We start from the raw sequence: 25,595 nt of genomic DNA on the forward strand, positions 1-25,595 counted from the left end.
GGTGAGTACTGTAGTTTTAAGAATGCTTGATAGACATCTTGTAGGTGTTTATCTCTGTCTAAGGGATTGGAGCAAATACGGTTGTGTCTTAGAGCTTGGCTGTAGACAATGGATCATGTGGTGTGTCCTGGATGGAAGTTGGAGGCATGTAGGTAAGTATAGCGGTCAGTGGGTTTCCAGTATAGGGTGGTGTTTATATGACCATCGCTTATTAGCACAGTAGTGTCTAGGAAATGGACCGCTTGTGTGGATTGGTCTAGGCTGAGGTTGATGGTGAGAAGGAAATTGTTAAAATTACGGTGGAATTCCTCGAGGGCTTCTTTTCCATGAATCCAGATGATGAGGATGTCATCAGTGTAGTGCAAGTAGAGTAGGGGCATTAGGGAACGAGAGCTAAGGAAGCATTGTTCTAAGTCAGTCATAAAGATGTTGACATACTGTGGGGCCATGCGGGTACCCATAGCAGTGCCGCTGACTTGAAGGTATATATTGTCCCCAAATGTGAAATAGTTGTGGGTGAGGACAGAGTCACAAAGTTCAGCCACCAGGTTAGCCGTGATATTTTCAGGGATACTATTCCTGATGGCTTGTCCTAGACTGGTAGCAGATGTATTTTGTTGGTTGATTAGTGTTGAAAAGTATATTTTTAAGAAGGGTTGGATGCAGAGCAGCTGGCTGACCCCAGCACTCTTGCTGCTGCTTCCACCTGTGGAACTGTACTGGTCTTATAGCCATGCTGGGAGGCTTTGAGGAAAAAAGCTCTTTGTAGACACAGTCAGTATCCCCTGGGCCTTAGAAATCTCCAGCTGGTTATATTTTACATACCTGAGTGAGTTACAAAGTCTAATCCTGTGGGTCTCTCTGGGAACAAGGCCAACAAGTCAGAGTGATAATAAGAGTTAACAATCAGGTAACTGCGATTTCAAGAGCTGTTTGCTCCCAACGTTTCCATGAAGCACAGTTTAGTTAGGAACAAGTCTGTCTTTGCTGGTACAGTGTCTCTCCCTCCCCTGGCCGCTAAGGACATGTGCATGAAAACAGGCTCTTTGTTCCTTGGGACTTCATCCAATCCTGCTGCTTAATCCTCACCTGAAATCCTCTTTTCTTTCTTTTGAACATCACAGGCAACTGCTGTGGTGAACATTATGATATCACAAGAATGAATTATGATTTTGGTTGAGTAGTAAGCAGCAGGAACCATTGAACTTTTATGTATGTATGTATTTATAATAAATATTCCTAGTTGTATAATAAAAATCATGAATACCTAGGGCGAAATGCCTCTGAATTTTCAATGTCAGCTGCTGTATATAAGTCACCTTGTTAATTAACATTATTTCTCTTCTAATACATTGCTTCTTAATGACGTAAATGAAAGTACTGTCTTTTTCCTTAGATTCCTTGATTTTTGGGTCAAGCTACCAAAAAAAAAAAAAAGTAGAGAGAATCTGTTTTCTCTCCCCCCTATGTGCCCCTCCCCATTCCGTATTTTTAACATTTGCAGCCTGGACACAGAGTTTTAGCATGTAGATTTCATGTACTCCATTCAGGTGCCTATCTGACACATGGTCTCTCTCTTCCTTCCCCCTCCCACTCCTTCTCTGTTGCAGAAATATGTCTTCACCACAGGCTGTAGTTTTTGTTCTGTCCTTTTACTTTTTGGTTGTGGGCTCACACAAAAAAAATGCTTTGATCTCCTTTACACCATTGATTGATTCTCAAAAGCTCCTATGCCAGATCTGCTAGTTACCATCTTGCCAACAAATTAAAAGGCTCTGTGAACTGCTCCTTGGAGCCAGGTGATTCTACAGCGTTCCATTGCACATCCCCGTCTCGTGATCTGGATCTGCTTTGCCAGGAGAGATGTGCCTTTTGTGTTGCTCCAGGTAACATAATTACATTTCTTTCCTGCATCAGGCCCTGTCACAGTCTAGATTTATATCTCGCCAGTCCAACTTCAAGAAGCAGCATATTTCAGCAAATCTGAAGTGAGCTGACAATGAGCTCTGTGCAATTTAAGAAACTTTTCAATGTTCTGAATTTTTTATTTTGTGTGTGTATGGGGGAGTGATGGCACAAGTTAATGAGACAAAGGCCACATTGTGTTAGATTTACTGTGTTCATCCCATAGGATGGACGCAGGAGTTGGGAGGAGGAATGGGGTGAGGAGGGAACGGAAGATGACCTGTAGTGCCCAAGCAAACACCCCTCTGTGATCACAAGTCATATTGCTGCCATGCAGGTCACATTCCTATCTGTGCAAGTATTAATAGTGCTGTGAGCTAGAGAAGAGGAGTTGTTCCACACCTGGCATGTTGATGCCTGTGTGGTTTTGGTTTCTTGTGTCCTAGTGGTGCACAATGCTGTCTTAAGATGAGTGTGTCTTTAAAGCCAAATTTTTAAGCGTTTCTGAAATTATGTTGACAATACAGTATTTTCATCCATTGGTGTGTGCAAAGCCTCTTGCTGGCATGTATAAAATAAATATTCATGTTCTTAAACTGCACATTTTCCATGTGCAAATACTTTGTTTTTTGTATATGCAAATGATTGTATCTGAAAGAATTATAGGGCATTTTTGGAGCATCCCTGCTAACTATAATAACATGGCACAAATGGATGTGAATTGTAGAGCCATTAGCCCTCCTATTTTAATAGTGAATATTGTTAGTTTGGGTGACGGGGGAAAGGGGGAATGCACAGACTGGATATTGCTATGTTGCCAGGAGGCAGTAATGCACACTCAGTGCATGGTGTACTGCTTTGGTTTGTCCTAGTAATTTGAATCTTGGGAGTGAATGTGTGAAGAATAGGACCTCCCAGGAATTGTTCATGAGAATCCTCGAAACCAGATAGGAACTAGAGAGGTTCCTAATTCAGCAAGCTGATTTAGAGAAGTAGTGGGTGGGAGGGATAGGGATGGGGATAGAAGCTATTCCACCTACACAGTTATTGGGTGATTATTGCTCTTCAACTGACCCCGGTGTTGGGATATTTGCCTGTGTTTTAAGCACCCACTTTTGTGTGCCTGGTCACTGACAGTGAAGAAGGGCAGTGCACCAGCTCAGTCTCAGGGCTTGAATTGGCTTTAGTACTTGTCTGCTGTGGAGTTCTTCCATGTGCTGGTGCCCATGACTGAGCCCAGTACAACATGCCAGCAGGTGTCACCATCGTCTCTTCAGATCCTTACAAACATAGTTAAATAGCTGAAGACGATCAGTTTACCAAAGCGTATGAAGCCATGCTGGAGATGTATTTAATTCTCCAGCATTTTCTTTTATGGGAAGTCATAAATACAGAGCTGGCAGTACTGCAAGCTTAGATGAGAAGGAATTGTCTTTCCACAAATTTTGTATTGCATTGAGGATCACAGATGAGATTAGCAGGTGCTGCTGCTATTGTCTCAGTTAGTATTAATGTAGTGTAGAGAATCACAGACACTTTACAAAGAGTGGCCATAAACACACATGAAACTTCCAGGTCAGCATGAAATTCCCCAGGGGCACAAAGATGGAGAAGGACACGCTGTATCATAAGTAGGCTCACAATTGGTGTGTTCCTCAACCATTTCTTCATGAAGTAAGGTGCTGCATACTGGCAAATGAAAAACTTGAAGGTTCCCTTTAACCTGAGTCCAGAACACTAAAGTTAATATGTTTGGAAGAGGGACAAGCTGGTGATCACAGAAGTTTCGAACTGGTAACCCAATGATGATTATTTAACAGAGAACAGCATTTGGTAATATCAATAATTCCTAGTGGGAAGATAGCTCAGTGGTTTGAGCATTGGCCTGTTAAACCCTACGTTGTGAGTTCAATCCTTGAGGGGGCCACTTAGGGATCTGGGGGAAAATCCGTACTTGGTCCTGCTAGTGAAGGTAGGGGGGCTGGGCTTTGATAATCTTTTAAGGTCTCTTCCAGTTCTAGGAGATTGGTATATCTCCATTAATTTTATTTTTTTATTTTAACCTTCAAAGATGAAATTTTGAAACTGTAATTAAAGCCTCATTACAGTAGGACTTTTTGCACTGTTGGTGCTGGTAATGGTAAGTTCAGGTATTTTCCCCATGGTTTTGTGTAGGTAGCCTTGCTTAAAGCCATACTAGTGCTAGACAAAACTACCCCCCACCCCTGTGCTCTCCACAATTCTTAGTGTATTTAGATGCACCCTAAGAAAGCATCAGTCCCAAGCTGTGAAGCAAAAGGAGTGCTCCCATGAGAGGAAAGGGGTTATATGCTTAAACAAAAACCAACAATAAAGTCTGTCCACATCAGATGTTGCTTTTCTCAGTACCACCTCTATGCTACCTGGACTCATTGATGGATTTGAGGAACAACTAATATGTTAAATAGAATAACATCAAACTGGGTATATAAATCATCACTGAGTTAGAATGTCAAACTGTGATACTAGAGAGACAAGGTAGGGAAGGTGATATCTTTTATTGGACCAACTTCTGTTGGTGAAAGATAAGCTTGTGACCTACCCAGAGCTCTTCCTCAAGGTAGGTCTGAAGAAGAGCTCTGTGTAGCTCAAAAACTTGTTTCTTTCCCTAATTGAAGTTGGTCCAGTAAAAGGTATTACCTCACCCAGCTTGTCTCTCTGATATCCTGGGACCAAAAGGGCTGCAGCTACACTGCAAATAAACTGTGATCTTGTCAGGAATTAGGAGAGGGAGGTGAATGACAGAGGAACAATTATATTTTCAATCCAAAAGATGAAAGAGAATTCCAGCTTTCTAGCACAGACGAGACCTGATACGTGCCTGCTCTGAGCAAGCTTTGAGGATAGTGTCTGGAAAGGTGCTTTGTCCATAGCCACAGTTGTAATTAAACTGTATTCAGCACTGGCTCAGCTGCAGCCGTGGATGACAGCGGCAGGTAACTTTCCTAAAGAGAAGTATAGACAAGGCTGTCTCTCTCTCAGCCCAGCCCTACTTCACTGAAGTCAGTGGCAAGATTCCTGTTTGCTTCCTTGGGAACAGGGTTTCGGTCTAATAAAGATTCACGATACGTCTTCGAGGTTACACTTTTTGCTGGCAGTCAAGCTTCACTCAGTGATTATGCAGGACGGCAGCCCATGTTAGTCAAAGGACTCCAGTACAATCTGAACCAAACCCCAATCTAAGCTGCATTTGGCTTTCATTGAACCGTTAATGTTTGTCAGGGTCACTTGCTTTCTCTGCTAGTTCTAGTAAATTAATGTTTCTGAGCCAATAATTTTTGGATCACCAGCCCTGTCTCTTGTAATTTCAGCTACTTGAATAATTATGGTCTCTGGACTCATAAATTGGATCAATGGGACAGGAGGGCCCCTAAAATGGATGATCACGACGGAATTGGCAGTTGCAGTACATTCCTCTCTGGAATGCATAAGTTGTAATACATCATTTCACACTCTTGCTTTTGCCCCAGTTGTGTCCAGGATGCACTCCTTACTCAAGCAAAAGGCCTACCGGAGTTAAAGACCGAGTGAGAACTGTTGGATCAGGAACTGTGTAGAGGTCTGTTTCAGATGCACAAAGCTGCAAACTCACTCCTCTGGACATACAGTACAGCAGGGATAGGCAACCTATGGCACATGTGCCGAAGTCAACATGCGAGCTGATTTTTTCAGTGGCACTCACTCTGCCTGGGTACTGGCCACCGGTCCAGGGGGCTCTGCATTTTAATTTAATTTTAAATGAAGCTTCTTAAACATTTAAAAAACCTTATTTACTTTACGTACAACAAAAGTTTAGTTCTATATTATAGACTCTAGAAAGATCTTCTAAAAACGTTAAAATGTATTACTGGCACGCGAAACCTTAAATTAGAGTGAATAAATGAAGACTCAGCACACCACTTCTGAAAGGCTGCCAACCCCTGCAGTACAGTGTACAGGTACATGTACACTTCCCCCCTTACCTGCCCTGTGTTAATAATTATCTGGCTTGAGATTGCCCTTGTGAGATGTATTTGTGTCTACTTCCTTTATAAAGCTTATATTTTTGGACTCTGTTACAGAATTCGTTTAGTCAATGCAAGAAGTGGTTATGGGGTGACAGAGAGAAGGAGACCGAAGTAATAGTAAGACAGGAGAGCCGGAAGGGAAGCCCCCGCCCCAAACCATTGTTATGTCCTGCTCAGGGGAAACTAGACACTGACCTGTTGTGATTCTGATCTCTTGGGAGGAGACAGTCAACTGCTACAGTGATTGACAGCATCGTAAGACCCCAGTCAGACAATTTTATAGTCCAAATATTAGTATGGATTTGAAAAAAAGAGAGAGACAGATGCTGTCTGTGTTTTTCTTATTTTTACACAATTCTGTCTAGATTAATTTTATCCTATTGGGAGGTATTAACTAATTATTTTGTGCTCAGGTAAATCCTAGGAATCATATATTTAACCCATATTTAAAAATGTTTCCCTTAACTATGGTGTTAACAATAATTTAGATTATGAAAAAGAAAAGATTTCAAAAACTTGATTGAATGCTCACTGTCTGTGTATATTTTTGCACTTCACTTGGCTAGAACAATGAAACTTGACTGCTCAGTTTTACTTTTTGTTTACGCTCAGTTTCATGTTCTCATCTGCTAGAATGGTAATGCTGTGACTATCCAGTAGAAAGAAGTTTCTCCTGATTTAAAAGGAAAAAAAACTCTCTCCAAATTCTTGACAATGTCTACTTATGAAATAGTTAAGACACTTAGGGCTTGTCTACATCAGAAAGTTGCAGCGCTGGTGAGGGAGTTACAGCGCTGCAACTTAGGAGGTGTACACATCTGCAGGGCACCACCAGCGCTGCAACTCCCTGTTTGCAGCGCTGGCCGTACTCCCGTTTTGTCTCGGGTGTAGAGGATCCAGCGCTGGTGATCCAGCGCTGGTAATCAAGTATAGTCACTTACCAGCGCTTTTCTTGACCTCCGTGGAATAAGCAGGTATCCCAGCATACCTGAGGAAGCCTCTGGTAATCAAGCTGGTCTCCTTCCCCGGCTTGCTCTCGCGTTCCCCGAACCCCGAGCAAGCAGGTCTCCTTCCCTGAGGTTTGCTGGGTGGTTCCGGGAAGGCGAGAGCAAACCGGGGAAGGAGACCAGCTTCGCCGCGGTTTGCTCTCGCGTTCCGCGAACCCCCCTGCAAACCGCAGGGAAGGAGACCTGCTTGTTCGGGGAACGCGAGAGCAAACCGCGGCGAAGCTGGTCTCCTTCCCCGGTTTGCTCTCGCGTTCCCCGAACCACCCAGCAAACCGCAGGGAAGGAGACCTGCTTGTTCGGGGAACGCGAGAGCAAACCGCGGCGAAGCTGGTCTCCTTCCCCGGTTTGCTCTCGCGTTCGCCGAACCCCCGAGCAAGCAGGTCTCCTTCCCTGCGGTTTGCAGGGTGGTTCGCGGAACGCGAGAGCAAACCGCGGCGAAGCTGGTCTCCTTCCCCGGTTTGCTCTCGCCTTCCCCAAAACCCCTTGAAGCCGCCCAACAGCGCTGCAGTGTGGCCACATCTAACACCACTTGCAGCGCTGGTTGCTGTAAGTGTGGCCACTCTGCAGCGCTGGCCCTATACAGCTGTACTAATACAGCTGTAACAACCAGCGCTGCAAAATTTTAGATGTAGACATGGCCTTTGTGCTATACTACCCTGTACAAGTCATAGTTCTGGCTATTTTGTCTAACTGTGGGGAATAACCTCGGCAGTTTAGCTCATCCCAGAGGACTAACAGAGACCGTGTCAAATCTTCTTTTAATTTTGACTCTGTCCAGTCATATTAATCCATAAGCAAGTAGATGATATCACTGCTGCCATTGTTTTCTATCACCCAGCCAGCAAAGCGTCTAGGAGTATCTTCGTTTCTCTAAACACTCAGTATTTGCTCAATTAACACTACCCCTGCTGTTTATGCATTATTTTGAGCAAAGAATTTGCAATGAGAGTTAAACACACTGGGTTTGTCAGTGGAAAGCAGCAAGTTGAGAACAGGGTTCCATTGGAATTCCAAAAGAAGAAGTTGGAGAAACAGAGAATTAATTGCATATTTAATCTCTGGTTCTCAGGGACCGAATATCTTGAGCCTTGAAAGATAAGGTTTAATGGTTATTATATAGCAATCTTCCTGCTGCAAGATGCAGGAGTCCATCCACTCTGATGCAATTGGTCTTTCACGCATCCCACACACATTTCATGCATAGTTTGATGTTTTGGAGGAGTATAATTTTCTTGATTTGTTAACCAGTTATTTTTCAGCAACACTTTTCACCCAGAAACTAGCTGGCTGCAGGGCCTCGGAAGGGAAATGCAGCTTTTCAGCTCTTGGTCTCTGATTCAAATGATTCTCTAATTGGTAGTGACTGAAAGTTTTTACCGTCTAATATCTGATATGTGTGAACTGGTGAAGTCAGTCCAGTTGCCAATCTATAGGTGTTCACGTTGCAGTTAACAATTAGATTATCCCCACCTCTTGTTTGTTGGCACTTTCAGCAAAAAGTGCCAGGGAGTGAGTGGTCCATGGAGATGAATATATCCAGTTACCCTAGATGTTCCCTCAAGGACAGGGCTAGTTCTGAGAGTAAATAACCAAGGTAATTCACTGTTGGAGGAAATAGCTGTTGTTTATGTTAAAACAAACGAACAAAAATAATGATTGCATATGGATTCATTCAACCAGAAATATGGGGGACAGATTCCAGAAGTGGACATACGTTCCCAATAATAAGAAATGCAAAAGGAAATTAAGATTTTATTGAAAGATGGAATCAGAAAATGAGACCATATGAAAACTAACCAGAAAAAACCCCAGTGCCAGACAGGAAACAAGGGAGATACACTCTCTCCTTTCCAGACTCATTGTAACCACTGAATACATTGTCAAAAGTGTGTAGAGGAAGTGCTGGGAGTCTGCTTGGGAACCATACTGGATACGCTGATCAGACACAGGCTAATGGAGCCCCTGGAATGTTAGCATTTCATTATGATGGATTCTCAAAAGGTAGATCACACCTAACAATTCTAATGACATTTTTTTTGGTGGGAAAGCAGCAAAGAATTGCCAGGAAGAGGAGCTGTGGATACAAATTTACCTCTGCTTTAGGAAAGGGTTGGTGGAGAATTGTACAAAGAACTAATCAAAAAGTCGTAAATGAAATGTATTGCATTGCATTTTAAGGTGCATTAAGGAGCTAATGTGCTTGTATATAATTATTCCTAATCAGTACCGTGGAGTTAGTCAAATCATCATGAAAATCATCCTTATCTTCATTACTTAAATGGGTTCTCCTTTTTACCAGACTCTGCTAACAAGAAAGCTGTAGCATCATTGCAGTAAAATATAAAATAGCTATTCATAACAAACAGTTCACCAAATTCAGTAATATTTTCTGTTCATGAATTATCAGCAAATGGCCAGATTTGTATAAATGTTTGTTTAAGATTTCCAGCAAAAAGGATTAAGTGAATGTATTTTTGCCTATGGATTGCTCATGAACCATTTGCTGTGACTATTGCTTGAAGTATTCACTATTTGTTCTGTGTGATTGGTCACCTCAGTAATATGGTATTGTTTCTGCTCTCTGAATAACTCCCCAAATCATGACGAGCTTTCAGAATGGCTGCACAAAGAGTTTTGTAGTATGGATATCTATTGGTGGTGTTATACATATGTGTATGCAGCATATATACATTTGCTGGAATAATGAATACCCAAAGCAATAGTCTTGGTGTAAGTAATCTGTAAGGAATGATGATACTTTGTTGGAAAACTTCAAACCATTACATAAATCTGGCTGTTTGCAGATAATTCATGGAGAGAAAACATTGCTAAAGTTGTTGAACAAATTGTTATAAAGAATTCATCCAGCTCAAATAGATTCCAAGACTTTGTGTTACCTACAGCTTTTTAGTGGCAGCGAGGCATTATTAAAAGTAGGGCTGACTTTCAAATCTCACCTCTTTTTAGTTACGTAAAAACTTTTTTTTTTTTACATATAATATAGAATTTCAGGCCTCGAAAATTCTAGATTGTGGAGATTAACATTTTACCTATTATAAGCCCCAAATCCCAGGGCATTATCTGTTTAAGTATCCGTTGTAGAGTAGTTTCCAGAGTACCTGTGAAGTTACTTATTGTTTAGTTTTCCCATGGGTTCCAGTTCAACACCTGTTTAATCAATGAAACGATCTCTCTGAAGATTTGACGGTACACATTTCAAACAGGAATACATGCTGCCTCTCTCTGTGCTGAGCTGCCCATGTGTCAGCAGAGCAGCATGATGGAGCCATGAGATCACTTTGCTCTGAAATTTGGAACTGGATCAGCAGATTGTACATCTCTAAAAATGTCTGAAATTAGCTCATAATTGAACCGTAAAGCAAAGAATTTGCTATTGAAGGCACAGAGGGAGCAGGAATGTGGGGGTGTTTGGAGAGGTATCATCACTTCCATCGAGGAAGGCTGAATGCACGAGAAATGGCACCAAGGATATCATGAAAGAGAAATTCTGGAGGGGGGTGGGCAAAGTTGTGCAGCATCCTCGCTTCTGTCTCCCTGTTGAGGCTGCAGCTGCTTATTGGGGTTAGCGGGCCAGGCCTATCCCAGGGAGTGGGGTGGTGGGCTGGGGGTTGTCTCACCGATGGCTGTCCCAGGGCAGGGATCAGGGTTTGGTTCACTCTATCATGAGCTTGTCCCAGGCCACCGCTGCTGTTTCCTGTCGGCTGTTGGGGAGCAGGGAGGCTCTGACAATGCTGTGAACACTGCAGCACTGACTGGAGGAGGAGCTATGAAAAGTCAAGAGGAGCGGGGGCAAAGACTGGGCTACCACCTCTTGCAGAGGTGGGTTTACTAGTGAGAGGAGAGTCACTGATGCACCACTGCAGCACAGCTGCTGCGTAGCATTTTAAGTGTAGATGGAACCAGTATTCTAAAATGTCTGTCTCTCTGAAGCAACTCTGGAAGACGTTGGGGTTGGAATATTCTTTGCAAGCCAAGAAGTGCAATATGTTGCCGTTACCACTGATGGATATTTTCATTCGGGAAATCCAATGTCTCGTCTACTTTAAAGTGTAAGATCCTAGGGGCAGGAACCTAGTTTTATTTCTGTTTAGCGCCATGCACACCAAGGTGCTATCTGAAAAATAACAATGCTGCACTTCTATTGTTCCTTTCATTTGACAGTCTCAAAGCACTTATTAAGCCACATACCATCCCAGTGAATTAGGTCAGAAATACATGAAGATCACTTCACTCGCTGCTGAAACACAGCTAACTCTAGGCTGGAAGGTAGCAGTTAGCACACAGCAACACTATGGAGGTGTTTAGAAGAGGAAGTGAAGAAGAAAATCATCCAAATGAAACTGCATGAGGCGTTTCAGGGGCAGAGTGTATTTATACCTGAGCTGGGGTTTTGGCCAGGATGCTGAGTTTTTAATAGTGAAGGTGCAGGCAGTGGTGAATAAGGGTCATGCACTTCTGCTTGGGAGAAGTCGCAGAATAGCAGTACTTTTGGAGGGCTGTACATGTCTCAATCATTTGACCTTAAACTCCACTGCAGAATTCCCTAAAGCCATTTAGATGGCTGAAATCTGCCAGTCCACTGTTATGCACAGAATTCAGGAAGTTTACAAAAGATAGAACTACTTGCTGTCATCGACTCTGTGTGTTCAATGCAATGGCGTCTGGTACAGTGCAGATGGACCTCGTCCAGGGAAACAACTGGCTTTTATAAACCCTGGGCCTTCATAAAAATGCGCCTTTGGATTCTCACTGTTTTACTGTAATTACATTGGATGAGCTACAACTTTGAGTAAAATGTGTTTCAGATCAAGCTGATTTTAATGGTCCTTTTAGTAACAAAATGTTGGTTATGTGATTATGCCATAGAGTATGTTTCTTTCCATCAGCTTGTTCCACAGAATACATTTAATTCATGTATAGCCAGATCTGGAGAGTTGCTTAGGCTCTGCACGTTGTGGATGTTCAGCCCCTCTCAGAATTTGTCTCTTACAAACTTTACCTAAATAGTAACACTTTGCACTTTCCTAGTGTCTTTTATCTAAGTATCTCAAAGCATTTTACAAAGGACCTAATGAGCGGTGTCTCTGGAAACCTGTTTGAGATGGATCAGTAGTATTGTCTTCATTTTGCAGATAGAGAAACTAAAGTTCTGAGAGGTGAAGCAATGACAGAGCCAGGAGTAGAACTCTCCTGATTCCAAGCCTCGTGCTTTCTACAGTAGAGCTTAAATTAATCCTGCACAAATGCTGATATGAATCAAATGCACTTGAGAGATGATACTAAGTGCTTGTTTCTCTTTTTGTGGGCAGCCATCACTTCGAAGGGAACTGAAAGGCTTTTTAACTGCGAAGTGACAAGTATAAGGTTTTCTTTTTTCCCCACCACAGTTGTTGAAGTCACTAGCACCTTAGTACAGGGTAAGGAATGCAAGGAACGTAGTTCCTGGCTGCTGCTTTTGGCATTAGTGATGTCAGCCATTGTGGCAGGAGCAACAGAGAACAGAACCCTGGACTCTCATTTTTGGCAGATAAATAAGTCAGAGAAATATTGTTCAAAGAATGTGTTTGAAAAAGAATGTATAATTTTAAAACATTCATTTGTGTTCTGTGATTGGGGATTGTGGACAGGTTAAACATCGATTAATTGAAAGAAAAAACTGATGTTTGAAATGTTTCTCATGTATAAGATTCCAGCCTCTCTCCATCCTTGGAATTATTGCTACTTTCTAGAAATCCTGTGCTAAAGTGGAGCTTGCCTAGCAGAGGAAGAATCAGGTGCCGCCACCTTCATCCTAATGATCCCACCTTTAACTTAACTCAGTTGTTCTAAACTACAGCACATATTCTTTCCTTTGTATCCCCTTGTATTCTACAAGTTAAGGAGGGTTATTCTGGTAAGTATTGAGATGGGATACCTCCAAGGAACACCCATCTGTAGGTACTGTAGAAAGCGATGTTGATGATTCAGTAAGTGACATTGTTTCTTCTGATCCAGTTAGGAATTAATGCCCCAGATTGGGCGTAAGGAAATCACTGGTGCTGGATAAATCACCTTTCAGATGAGGCATAAAACAGTCATTAAAGACTCCTTGGTGCTTTGTAAGACTGGAGTTTAAAACCTCAGTACCCTCCTCACTCCCCGTCTCCCCCCATGTTTCATTTTGGGTAAATGCTTCGAATGCAAACGTGGTCATGAGGTCAGATATTCTTTCTCTCCTGGCCTGGATTTCTGGGGACTCTTTTTCTGTGTGCTATTAAACTGCTGCTCTGATTTAATCCACAGGGGGATGCATTTTGGGGCTGGTTGTGTATTGATGTTTATAGTGAGCTTTGGGAGCCTTCATGATGAATGGACACTGAAGTTATTTTAATGTGTGGACAATTATGATCTCATGTTGTTCCTTCTTCCCTCCCCTTCAGCTGTCTGCAATTATGGAGTTTGTTTCAATGGAGGAAACTGCATGGAAGGATCTTCTCAGCTCTGTCGCTGCCCGTCTGGTTTCCAGGGATCCCGCTGTCAGTATGGTGAGTAGCCTTTCCAGTCCCTTACCTTAAACCTTCCTCCTACGTATTCTGAATTTAAAGCTGAGGGAGCAGGCCATGAGGGATGTTTTCTCTGATGTTTGCTTCCTGACCCCAGTATCCTTTATCTTTGCAAGCTGCAGTTTTATCTGCACAGCTCCATTAATTTGCTCTACACGTATTCTGGCTCCTGTTTGTTATGTTTTGAGAATGGGATGTTTGGGAAGGAAGTGCTTGTCATGACTTGCTGTGAATACAGCCCTATCTCTCCATAATATACAATGGCCTTTATTCCTGGCCACCACCAGCAGAAGTGGTTTGTTTGAATCCGAGAAGGAAGCTGATTAAAGTTGGGTTGAACAAAGCAACCCTGGGGTCATTTCCTGTGAACTGAACCTTTAGCCATTGGACAAAAGCCAGACTGAGCCCAGCAGCAGACCATCACCATTGGAAGGGGAAAGCAATGGTTAAGCTATTTCTAGCAAGGGTATCAGCACATGTTTTCACATGTAGAGTTTAAACGTTGACAGAGTCTGCATCAGAAAGGACTAGCTAGAGCTGTTGTCTTCTGTCAGGTCTTATAGGTTTTGAACTATTAAACTTTGTGTAATTAGCTCCTAAGACAATACACACATTCTCTCTTGTGAAGGTTATTGAACTTCTTATGTTATGCAATTCAGAATCTTCTTGTTGGCTGATATGCTATTTGGTAGCAAGCTGCTGCTGGCAGGCAGGCCAGAAACTCTGAGCACTACTTTATACCTAATTTATACAAAACAAATGTGTAAGAACAATGTACATTGTATTATTCCTAAGGGGTCTTGGGAACGTCCATCCATAGCGTCCAATCAGTCAATACATTTATTTGGTTGGCAGTCTGGAAAATGCGCCATGATATAAAGATTAATCATAGTGCATTGCAAATCTTTGACAACAAATTAAAAACCATTCATAAGTATATTTTTTCACAAGGCATAATTAATTGTGCAATTCATGGCCATTAGATATCACTGTGGCCAAGATCTTAGTAGTAGTCAAAATGGGATTGGACATTTGTATGAATAATGAGATAAACCTCAATTACATCAGATAGGAATAGAAACTTTTGTGTGTCAGTGTATAAGCCAATCATTATTTGATAGGAAGAAGTTTCCTCTATTGGCAGGTTATTTGATAATTGCCCAGTAATGGGTTTTGTGCACCTTCCTCTGAAGTATTTGGCATAGATCACTGTCCGAGAGTTCTGTAGTAGACAGTTGGGATTCAGGGCATATATAATCTCAGACTGCGGCTTATATAGAAATACACAAACTAACGTTCATCCAGCAGTGGAGTCATGGTAGCACAGGCATCAGGCAAGTTAGCTCAGAGGTGGGCAAACAATGGCCTGCCGGCCACATCTGACCCACAGGATCGTCCTGCCCAGCCCTTGAGCTCCCAGCCTGGGAGGCTAGTCCCTGGTCCCTCCTCTGCTATCCCCCCTTCCCCACAGCCTCAGATCGCTGTGCTGCCAGTGCTTTGGGCAGCGGAGCTGCGAGCTCCTGCCGGGCAGTGGCCGGGCAACATGGCTGCCAGTCCTGGTGTTCTGAGCAGTATGGTAAGAGGGTGGGGAGTTGGGGATTGGAGAAGAGGAAGAGGGTCCCTGGAGGCTGTCAGGGGACAGAGAGCAGGGGGTGATTGGATGGGGCAGAGGTTCGGGGCGGGTGGACAGGGGATGAGGAGCAGGGGGGTTGGATAGGGCGTGGGAGTCCCGGGGGGCCTGTGGAGGGGTGGGGATGTGGATAGGGGATGGGGCAGTCGGGATAGGAAGCAGGGGGGGTTGGATAGGGGCTGGGGTCGCAGGGGGGGCGGTTAGGGGCATGGGGTCCCAGGAGGGGGCAGTCAAAGGACAAGGAGCAGGATGGGTTGGATGGGTCGAGGGTTCTGAGGGGGGCAGTCAGGCAGCGAGGAGGTCATTGATAGGGAGAGGGGGCCAGGCTGTTTGGGGAGGCACAGCCTTCCCTACCGGTCCCTCCATACAGTTTTGGAACCCCGATGTGGCCTTCAGGCCAAAAAGTTTGCCCACCCCTGGGTTAGCTGCTTGGGTAATTACCCAGAGTTCTAGGTGGGCTTGTACGGCCTGCACTGAGGTCTGTGCTACAATGACTTTGCTGCCGTTCATTACCTAGTTGTATTAAAACTGTACACGACCTGCAGTCACCCCTGGGATTCCAGTGTGGACATACTGTAAGTGAAGGAGTTCTGCTGTATTTTTCTTTCTTTGATGAATTTAAGGAAGGTGGAAAATTCAAGTAAGTATATTTCCTTCCTATTTTAGAACCATTGGGCGAGGGGAAGAGTTTGGTTTCTCTACCCCCAGATTGTTGATTAGCCATGGTAAAGGGTTGGTCTTATCCCAGTGAGAAGGGCGGATCAGCCATTTAATAAGGGCTGGACATGGGGGAAGATCTGGGATTGGGAGGACATAGCATAAAGCTTACACTTCAGCCTTTGTGGCCGGAATGCATAGAAGAGGACTGGGGAAACAGGGCAGTTTGCTACATTCCTACATTGTTGTACTAGTTCTGTTGCTGCAGAATAAGTGATCAGCTTAATGCTGTACATTGAAGGGGGCAAGGTGACAAGTTTCCGCCATTCTGGTGCGCCAGAAAGCACCTAATTACCTGGTATAGTGGCCAGCAAGGCTTCAGCTGCTGAGTCAGCATGTTAGAGCCGATTTTTCATGCCACATCTATTGCAAGGAACTTTTAATTATTATTACAGGTATCAATTAAGAAGTGCATAAAAGGCTTTAAGTCTCATTCGGATAATCCTGTTAAAGAAAAAAACCCTGGTTTGCTCTCATTCAGAAATGCAATTTCAGGTTAATTAAGAAACTCTTTGCTGCTGTAGAAGAGTTTGTTGTCAACATTAGGTTGTGTTTTCAGCTGGCTCTGTATCCATCCTGGACAGTCAGGAGGAGTGGGAGTGTTTTCCACCAAAGAATCCGAGCCTTCCTTTGGGCTTGACTGGACTGTGGAACAGCCAGTGCATATTGAGTTGGCATGTGATCCTTTATCTGATGGCCACCCCATTTTTCTGGTGATGGGCCAGGTGTAAAATACCCACATAGGGAGAGAGCCAGTTTCTTTGGTAATTGAAACGGGAATTCCTTCAAAGGCCCAGATGTGCCGGCAGCAACCCTTTGCTGCTGCTATTTTGCTGAAGGGCATCCCAACCTGAATTCTTTTCTGAAATGGAGACTTCATTTGGGAACAAATGGCCTCTTGAGCCTGGAGCCCAGTGCTCTGTTCTGTTTGCTGATTAGGGTGACCAGATGTCCTGATTTTATAGGGACAGTCCCAGTTTTTGGGTCTTTTTCTTATATAGGCTTCTATTACCCCCAACCCCTGTCCTGATTTTTCACACTTGCTGTCTGGTCACCCTATTGCCGATGGACTGCCTGCAGAGTTAGTAGCAAGCTTAGGGTGGTGCTGCTGGAATATTGTGTCCAACATACACCCTCCTGTGTTTCATTATGTGCATGGGGATGCTGGAAGCTGACTGCACAGCCTTACCCCCTTGGCAGAGAAAATAAAGCAACAAGATTATATAAATATAAATTCATTTATAAATCAACTAGGAAACCTGTGTGAATCAAGCCTTTTAAAAACGATGGAGTGAAAGGTGCCATATGAACAGCCTGCTGTGCCAGGGTGAAATTCTGGCCCCACTGAAGTCAAGAGCAAAACTCCCATTGACTTCAGTGGAGGCAGAATTTCACGTCCGGGTTCTTCATTGCTCTGCAGCCTAGGTTTAGCACAGCCAGCAGTGGTGCAAACCTCCCTCGTGCTGTTCCGTTCTGCCACCGAAGACTCCAGGCCCCCTGAATCCTCTGGGTGGCCCTGAGTCAGAACATGACATCTTTTCATCTGTTTTGTCAATCATCATAGCTGAAAGTTCATTTGAATAATGAGCTGTATGCCAGTTGAAAATGCCATGAAGTCTATTTAAACATACAGTATGACATGGCACATAGTTCAGTTCAAAAGCTTTAACTGTTGTTGAAGCCAAGTTTGGCTTATTGACTAGCAAGGCAAAAGGAAGCTAAGATCCAGAGTCCAACAGCCTAGCCATGCTTTCTAACCTCATCTCATGGTATGGCTAGGAATCATTCAGAACAAAGGCAAGGCTGAGTGTTGTGTGTGAAGTTACTCTCCAGAGCACATGGATTTTGTGAGGTACTAGATTTCTGTTGCGTGTGTCTTCTTTACAAGAGACATGTATGGAGATCACCCATTGACCTCTGGTCTCCTGCGTGGCAGAGCAGGGCATTAACCACTAGCACTATGCGGCACTGATCACACAAGGGCACATTCTGCCACCTATGAGCTTAAATTGGACTACTACTCAGCGAGAGTAAGGGTGGCAGACCTTACTCTTGACCCTTACTGAGGCATGAAATCACTACTTTAGAGTGTCCCATACTTTGGGCCTTGTTTTTCTGTACAGGGCAGAGGATTTGTTTCCCACACTAGTTCTTAGGTGTCACCAGTGCACTTTCGCTGCAAAGCCATAGCAAGGCAAATGTTATAGAGTGGCGCATGACATCACCCCCAGATTCATCGTCCTTCTATCTAACACATTTTCAAAGAAATCATCAGGCAGTAGTGACAGATGAAAGTACACAGGGTAGTCTATCCTGTTGTGTTTTTTTTTTTTCTTAAAGTTCTCCTATCAGAGAGAGAGAGACTGCATTTCACGGGCCTTTAGCAGCGTGATGCTGGTAATTTAACATCTGCTTTTACATGCTGTTTTAAATATAATCCTGCAGGGGGCTGTCATCTGTTTCATAGCGTGGACAGAGTACAGAACGGTGTGAATTTTCTTGAGCCATGTTTTTTGTTTCATGTTGCATTGGGGCAGATGTGGAAAAAAATTTATAGCCACTCCACATTCTTCTGACAAAGCTGGTACAGAACTTGATTGTCACAGTTCTCCCTTCTTCTATTTGCCTGCAGGAAACTCCGCATTCCAGTTTTAACCTGTTGATCGCTTAACATTCTGGGGCAGGGTCAAGATTAAATCCAAATTTTCGTGTAAGAAGAAAAAGGGTTTGGTGTACAAATCATTTACAATCTACGTTGCTGTTTTTGTTTTTGAAGCGAACACATATTTCCAAAATACCCAATAGTAATTTTTTTTATAATGATATAGCCCCAGGGAATAATCTGTGCATGCAGTTATTCTTCAACATCTACCATTCCAATCCCCTTGTTAACATTTCTGTTGATCTCTCATTCTCTACCTGAGGAGGTATCAGAAGAGAGCTAATTCACAGGTGATGAACTCACAACACACTGCTTTGGTATGTGTGTGTGAAAGAGAGATTAGTTTCCTTTGGAAGTAAACATTCCTTAAAGAGTCATTTGCAATTTTTTTCCCATGTCTTCCCCCACACAAAATAATAAAATAAACACAGGGAGCCTCCCCATGTACAACCTGGGAAATATCAAGCATTGCCACATTTGTAAATGTTTAGCAAATCCCTAAATTATAATTGATTGCAGCTTTAAAAATAAGCAGCATATTTTCCCAAAATAGTATTGTCTGACAAAAAGGGGGAAATGATTGGTTTATTTTGGAGAGAAAGAAAATACATCTGTAAATTCCACTAACGTACCCCCCCACCCCTTGAAGAAAGGATCTGAAGTCAGTGCTTTAGGCTTTAAAAGGTCAAACTTTGTAGTGCTGGAGATTAGCCTTTATTTTCCTTCTCTGTAAAGCTTTTGCAGGAACAGCATGAGACAGAAAGGGAAGGACAATAGTAGCTTGTGTTAGTGGCACACTCAACACCCTGTGCCTCATTCAGACGCTTCCATTGGGGCTGGTCAGGGAAGAAACAATGACCTTTGCAAAGGAGGAAAAACAGCACAGAGCAATCGAACCATAAATCACTTATCATCCCAGTTAGACCAGTTTAATTTTAGTTTTCCCATGCTCATAACAAATTTGCAGGCAAGCAGAAGCATCTGCTGGAAAGGGGCACTTCACACCCAAATAACGAGCAGCCATTAATGAGTGGGAGTGGATATTATGGTCACCCATTAAACACGAGTGCTGGGTCAACTGCCAAAGGGCCAGTTCGGACAAATCACTCCCAATAAAAATGTCTCTCCCAAGTGTCTGAGATGCTAAGGAGAGCAAAATTGGGTAGGAAATCTTGCAGAAACAGGCCAATTTAACAAGATTTCCTGTCTAGCTCTGTCAGGTTAAGTACCCTGGGAGAACAGTCTTTCTAGTGGCAGTTCAGGATTTGTTTCTGGATAGAACCAGAAAGCAAAGAAGCAACCACAAAAACAAAAAATAAAAGGGAAAAATGTTACCCAAGGTTTTCTGTTGAACCTTACAAATGGTTTGCTTCAGGTTGTGCTTTGAATGGCAGTTCAGAGAATTCATTCATCTGTAATTATGTTGTTAAATTTTAAATAACTCCAAAATACAAAATACTGGGTAGTCAGCTCATGGGTTGGTGTATTATTGCAGCATAGGTTCATTGATGTCCACAGAGGGAGGCTGAGTTATACCAGCTGAGAAAGTGGCCTAGAATGTGCTGCATCCCCAAAGCTCTCCTTCACTGAAATTAAAGAGAGAGAAAATGTGTTACTTTGGAATAAGCTAATTAAAGAAAAGTGGAGAGGAGAGTGTGGAGTACGGTGGGTAAATCATTCTTCGTGGCTCTTACTCTGTCTATAAAACATTCATTTTTAATTTCCTTTTTAAAACAGCAGAACCCAATTGAATTGAGTGCATTGTTTTTTGTTAGCTTCCTCAAATTATTTTAATTCCCAAGTGAAGCGTGTCTCAAAGCGCATGGCAGGAGCAACCTCCGAACATCCCATTCTACCAAGATAGCTGTGTACTGTTTGTTAGTCCTGTGGTTCATAAACTTTCCAAAGGCACAGTCATCCTGCTCCTTACAGGGAATCCATCCAGACATGGATGTCTGCTCACTTCAAGGGTTAGAAGGAAGTGGCAGGACTTTTGAAAGCTCAGACCTAAACAGGAAATGCTGCATTGTTTATGACTTCTATTGTTTCCCTGTTCTTATGTTAAAGTAGCGGAAGATGTAAGGTAACCAATGCTGAATTTGGATCCTGAGAGAATTCTAAGAAAATGGCTAGAGGGTGAACCTGTGAAATTCCAAGACTTTGGAGGAATTTGCACAAATAAATGGTAACAACATAGGTCTCAGTAGTGCAAAGTGTCAAGTGTTTCCTGACAGATACTGAGCTCCCTTAATTTCGTTGGGAAGTTAAGGATCTTCAGTACCTCATTGAATTGGGCCCATAGTGTTATGTTAACATCAAAGGATTCTGAGGTTCAAGTGGGATAAGGACCCAAAAGAAACTATTTTGGGCTGGAAATCTCCTGAGAACCGACTCATGAGCTTTTCAGCAACAGGGTCAAACAAAAGGATAAACTGCTTTTCACAGCATATTTCCATTTCAGAGCCAAAATCAGGAAGCACAAAAAAAGGCTCAGAAGTTCTTGTTTTAAGTTACGTAGGTGTATTGCGTGAAGGGAAAAGGTACTATGAGTGTGAAGTAAGATAAACCCAAGACAGACAGGCACCGCATGAAGCCAGGTTGATCGTCTGTTTTAAAGTTATCTCAATTTTATCAACTATTAAAAAGCATTAAAGCTTGATTCACATTTTAAGTAAAGTTTTGGCCTTGTTTTTACTTTATCCCAACTGGCTGTTCTGTCTCAAACGGTGCTCAAGTGTTCCACTCTAACAGTAGATAATCTTGCTGCAAGGCTGCCTGAGGCGAAGGGGAAATACTCACATGAAAGGTAACTAATGGATAGGAACTAAAGTGCCTGTTTGAAACCCTTGAACACCAGCTCATCATGTGTTGACAGCAGGCTGCATTCCTGAAATGGCAAGGTGTAAATCTGTTCTCTTAATGCCAGGCTTTAGGTGTAAAAGATTTTGTGACTACTCCTTACTTAAGGGTATGTCTACAGTGGCAGAGTTACAGGGCCACTCACTGTGGTCAGCACCTCCGTGAAAGCCACAAGCAATCTCGTGTCGTAGCTACTACGCGTGATGAGATCAACGTCGCACTCCTCTTGCCTTTGTAGTTTAAAGAATAACTCCACTGCCACTCGTGACGTGTTGATCCGAGCGAGCAGCACATTGCTCAACAGTGCGGGATCCATCCCTGCAGAGTGTGCAGTATGCAAACTGTTGAAAGATGGCGCCAAATGCAGACAGAAGCACAAGGATTGTTGGGATGCGAAGCAATGCACCACAGGGCATTGGGACAAGACCCAGCATGCCCCACAACCCCCTCCGCCTTCCCACAACGCTTAACGGCAGAAGAGGAAGAGATGCTCTGTGGCATAGCTGCCTGGAGTGCACTGCTCCGAATACCGCTGCAAGTGCCGCAAATGTGAACATGCTATTGCCCAGGCAGCTGACAGCATGAACATACAACAGCGGTTTCCCTTCAGCGCTCTCTGAGCGGAGCTGTAACTCTGCCAGGGTAGACATACCCTGTATCTCAAGCTGTGGTCCTGACTTGTTCTAATTATCTGGATTTTAGAGAGTGGTAATTTTAGGTCATTCCTTGGATTTGGCTGTCCTAATATTTGGATAATATTCACCTCTACCCCGATATAACGATACCCGATACAACACAAATTCGGATATAACACGGTAAAGCCGTGCTCTGGAGGGGACGGGGCTGTGCGTTCCAGCGGATCAAATCAAGTTCAATATAACATTGTTTCACCTATAACGCTGTAAGATTTTTTGGCTCCCGAGGACAGCGTTATATTGAAGTAGAGGTGTATTTAGCTATTGGCAAATAAAGCAAGGCAGGTGGTTCTGATGGATAGATTACTTTGATTCTAAGAACCTCAGTCCAGTGCCAATCTAAACACCTTCTGCATCTGGTCAAAGCTTGTCTTCCAATTTTCCCTCACAACATGGCAGTGCTGCCTACACTTAATATTTGACATCTAGCTTTTAACATATACTTGTATCTATGGGAGGAATAGATGATAATACAGCCCTCTGTATTTCCTCTAAATTGCTGAGTGCCTGGTTTAAAGATGCTTCAGCAATACAGTGATTACTTCCTATAGTGACACTCTACAGTGGTTGAAGAAAGGCAGCCATCTGGCTATAGTATTCTAGTGGGTGAAGGTCTCAGGGCTGGATCATTCATACATATAGGCTTAGAATTAAATTCTGTTGGCTGGAACATGGATGATCTTTTGGGCATGTCTCTTAACTTTGCCGTTCCTCTGTTTACCCATTGATAAAATGGGTTGAATTCTGGTTTGTTTGTAAATAGCTTTGAGACACATGAATGGAAGGTGTTAGCGATGGGCAAAATTATTTTATTATCATTGTATTATTTGTGGGATTTCCTCCATAGAAAATAGCAGTGGCTTCAAATGAGAGAGAAACAGTGTGTCTTTTCAATCCTGAGAAGCTTCAGGGCATTTCCTGCCGCGCTCTCTCTCTTCTCTTGGCAGCAACAGCAGTGCTTTTATGATCCTGGCAGTGGGACTACTCAGCAGCCTTTTCACCAGTCAGTTTTGCATGTAGCATTGATTCAGAGATAACCCAGTGGAAGTACAGCTATTTCAAAACCTCTGTTTAGCTGTTTCCCATTTGCCTGCCCCTGCTGCGTGGCTGAATGTACCAGGTACACCTGGGTAATATCTACTGAAGATGCTGCTGAATGTAATCGGTTCTCTCTCCCACATCGCTGACTTTCCATTTTCCGTAGACTGTAGTGGCATTGAGAACCACTTGCAACACCTTGATGCAGTTCTACAGCACAGCGCCAATCCCTGTGCATTTTGAGAACGTCTTGTTTTTCTGTGAACTTTTGTGATATGGGGTGAAAGCAGCAAAGGCCGTTATTTTTGTTTTATGTTGTAAATCAGCTACTTGGCTGGATTTCACAGCAAATTAATGGCCTTGGCTTCATGTTAGTTTAGTAAATATTTCATTGTACAATGGACAATTTCAACCACCCTGAGTTTCTGAGGGCTTTTGTATTCTAACTTCATTGTGCTTTAGAGATTGACCCTTCTAATTAGGCTGGATGTGTTTTGAGTGGTAAGCCAGACCAAACCAAACCTCCTTTAGCCACATAAAGAAGAGGTTGGCTAACTAAGAGGAGAAGGCCCTGTTGTTAGTGTCCTCTTTTTCAAAGCCAGCTAAGAGAGGGTTTTTTCCTCTCCTTTAGGACTTCACTGTTTCTTTCCTTTGTTTTGCTGTCCTCATTTACACAAATGTTTGACTGGCCCTCAGTGTTGCTTGATTGACTAATAACGCTGTTCCTCTCACTAATCCCTTCAAATTGTTAAGCTGGAAGTGCTCTGGAGTGTTTCTGCATGGACTGCTGAGTGGGGACGAGTGCAGAGGCTGAGAGATGGATTTACTGTAGACAGGGCTGGCTCCAGGGGTTTTGCCGCCCCAAGCAGCCAAGAAAAGAAAAAAAGCCGCGATCTGCGGCAATTCAGTGGGAGGTCCTTCGCTCCGAGCAGGAGTGAGAGACCCTCCGCTGAATACCTGAATGTGCCACCCCGCAGCGGAGTGGCCACCCCAAGCACCTGCTTGCTAAGCTGGTGCCTGGAGCCGGCCCTGACTGTAAAGTTGTTAGCAGAGGTGTTGTTGATGGGGAAAAAAAGCAACAAAAAACATGAAACTGTAAAATACTTTCAAAGCATTACAGACAAACCTGAAAAGGTTTTGCTTCCCCCCACTTTGGAAGCAAAGGACAATCCCTTGTAGAGCTCTTCTTGGGTGAAGCAGCCAGGATCATCGTTCCAGCATCAGAACAAAACTTGGGCTGTATCGCGGGGGTAGGGTGGGGGGCACAGCATGCGTGTGTGTGTGTGTGTGTATGTGTGTGTATAATAAGACATTGAAGTCAACTCAGGTAGCTGTTCTAGTCCAAATCCACTGAACCCCCACAGAGGTTCACTGGTTTGACAGTAACAGGATATTGTGCTTAATGTTTCATGGTTTTACAGTTCACAAGGCTGGTTTAAAATATGTTTGTGGAACTAAGTAGCAGCAGTTGTTGTTGAGCTCTCATCAGAGTACTGGATAGTTTCCACTGTTAATAATACCACTGCTAAATAAAGCAGAACCTTTTTTCCTCCAGCAGCCAAGAAGTTACAATGCTCGTATTGACAAACAACCCACAGAGTGTGGCTTTTTATAATCCTGCTGGAGGAGGGGGGAGCAGAGGATTGCATAAACCTATAGTGGGTCGCTTGCAGGGTTTGCTCTGTGATTGTGCTTGGCGAGGCTTTGCCTTTCTTGTTCTTTTTGGCTCTGACAGGTAAAGGAACAAGGACAACTTGTGCGAAGCTCTGTTTCATTCTGCGCTATCTGCTTGTTCATCAGTCAAATATTAAATATTTAGTAGTTGGCAAACAGGTAGCTCTGCACTCTTTGAAGAAGCTAGTAAGAGGGAAATGAGCCAAAGGCACGTGTGGGTGTATTTATTTCAAAAGGAGATTTTGGTAAATAAGTTTTAAGGGGAAAAGCAAACATGTCCGAGAGCATTTTCCTCCTGTCCCTTTCCTGATGTGTGTTTGAGGTCAGAACCCCGTGAATAACACATTTCATGTCAAAAACACCATTCAGGTTTCTGATGGGATGTGTCTGGAGATGTGAAGTGTTTTTTAAATAATTTGAATGTAAGTATCTGGGCATTAGTCTATAAATAATGTAATTATTTACATGCTTTTGAGTTTCTAAAGGTTAGCTGAAAAGCCTTTGCACAACTTCTCTGTGTTAATTTATTTACAATGTCCCAGAGCAGTAACATCGTGAATTCAGAGGCTTAAAATTATTACCAGACCATTTTCGTTTTGAAAATACACTTTTAGTAATGGAAAGCAGTTAACTTGGTAGGGCCTAGCCTATCTCCCCTAGAATTCAGCAGGAATCTTTCCATTCACTTCAGATTTCTCTCAGGTTGAATCAAGACCTTATTTACCAGACAAGAGTCAAGATTCAAGATTTTGTCTTTCCTCTCGAAAGACTTGATTACATCAGATAAAAGAAAATGCAG

At 43.2% G+C, this 25,595-nt stretch overlaps 1 protein-coding gene across 4 annotated transcripts in view; it reads left to right on the forward strand.

Moving 5' to 3' along the window:
* The window catches only part of MEGF6 (multiple EGF like domains 6), a 226,540-nt gene that overhangs the window by 38,226 nt on the left and 162,719 nt on the right, over window positions 1–25,595 (forward strand). For all 4 annotated transcript variants that reach the window (XM_050931678.1, XM_050931674.1, XM_050931677.1 and 1 more), the window contains exon 4: window positions 13,399–13,503. In XM_050931678.1, coding sequence (XP_050787635.1) covers window positions 13,399–13,503 — 105 coding nt within the window. The remainder of the gene's footprint in view (window positions 1–13,398; window positions 13,504–25,595) is intronic.

The sequence above is a fragment of the Gopherus flavomarginatus genome, chromosome 21 (assembly GCF_025201925.1).
Source record: "Gopherus flavomarginatus isolate rGopFla2 chromosome 21, rGopFla2.mat.asm, whole genome shotgun sequence".
Taxonomy (NCBI): Eukaryota; Metazoa; Chordata; order Testudines; family Testudinidae; genus Gopherus; species Gopherus flavomarginatus.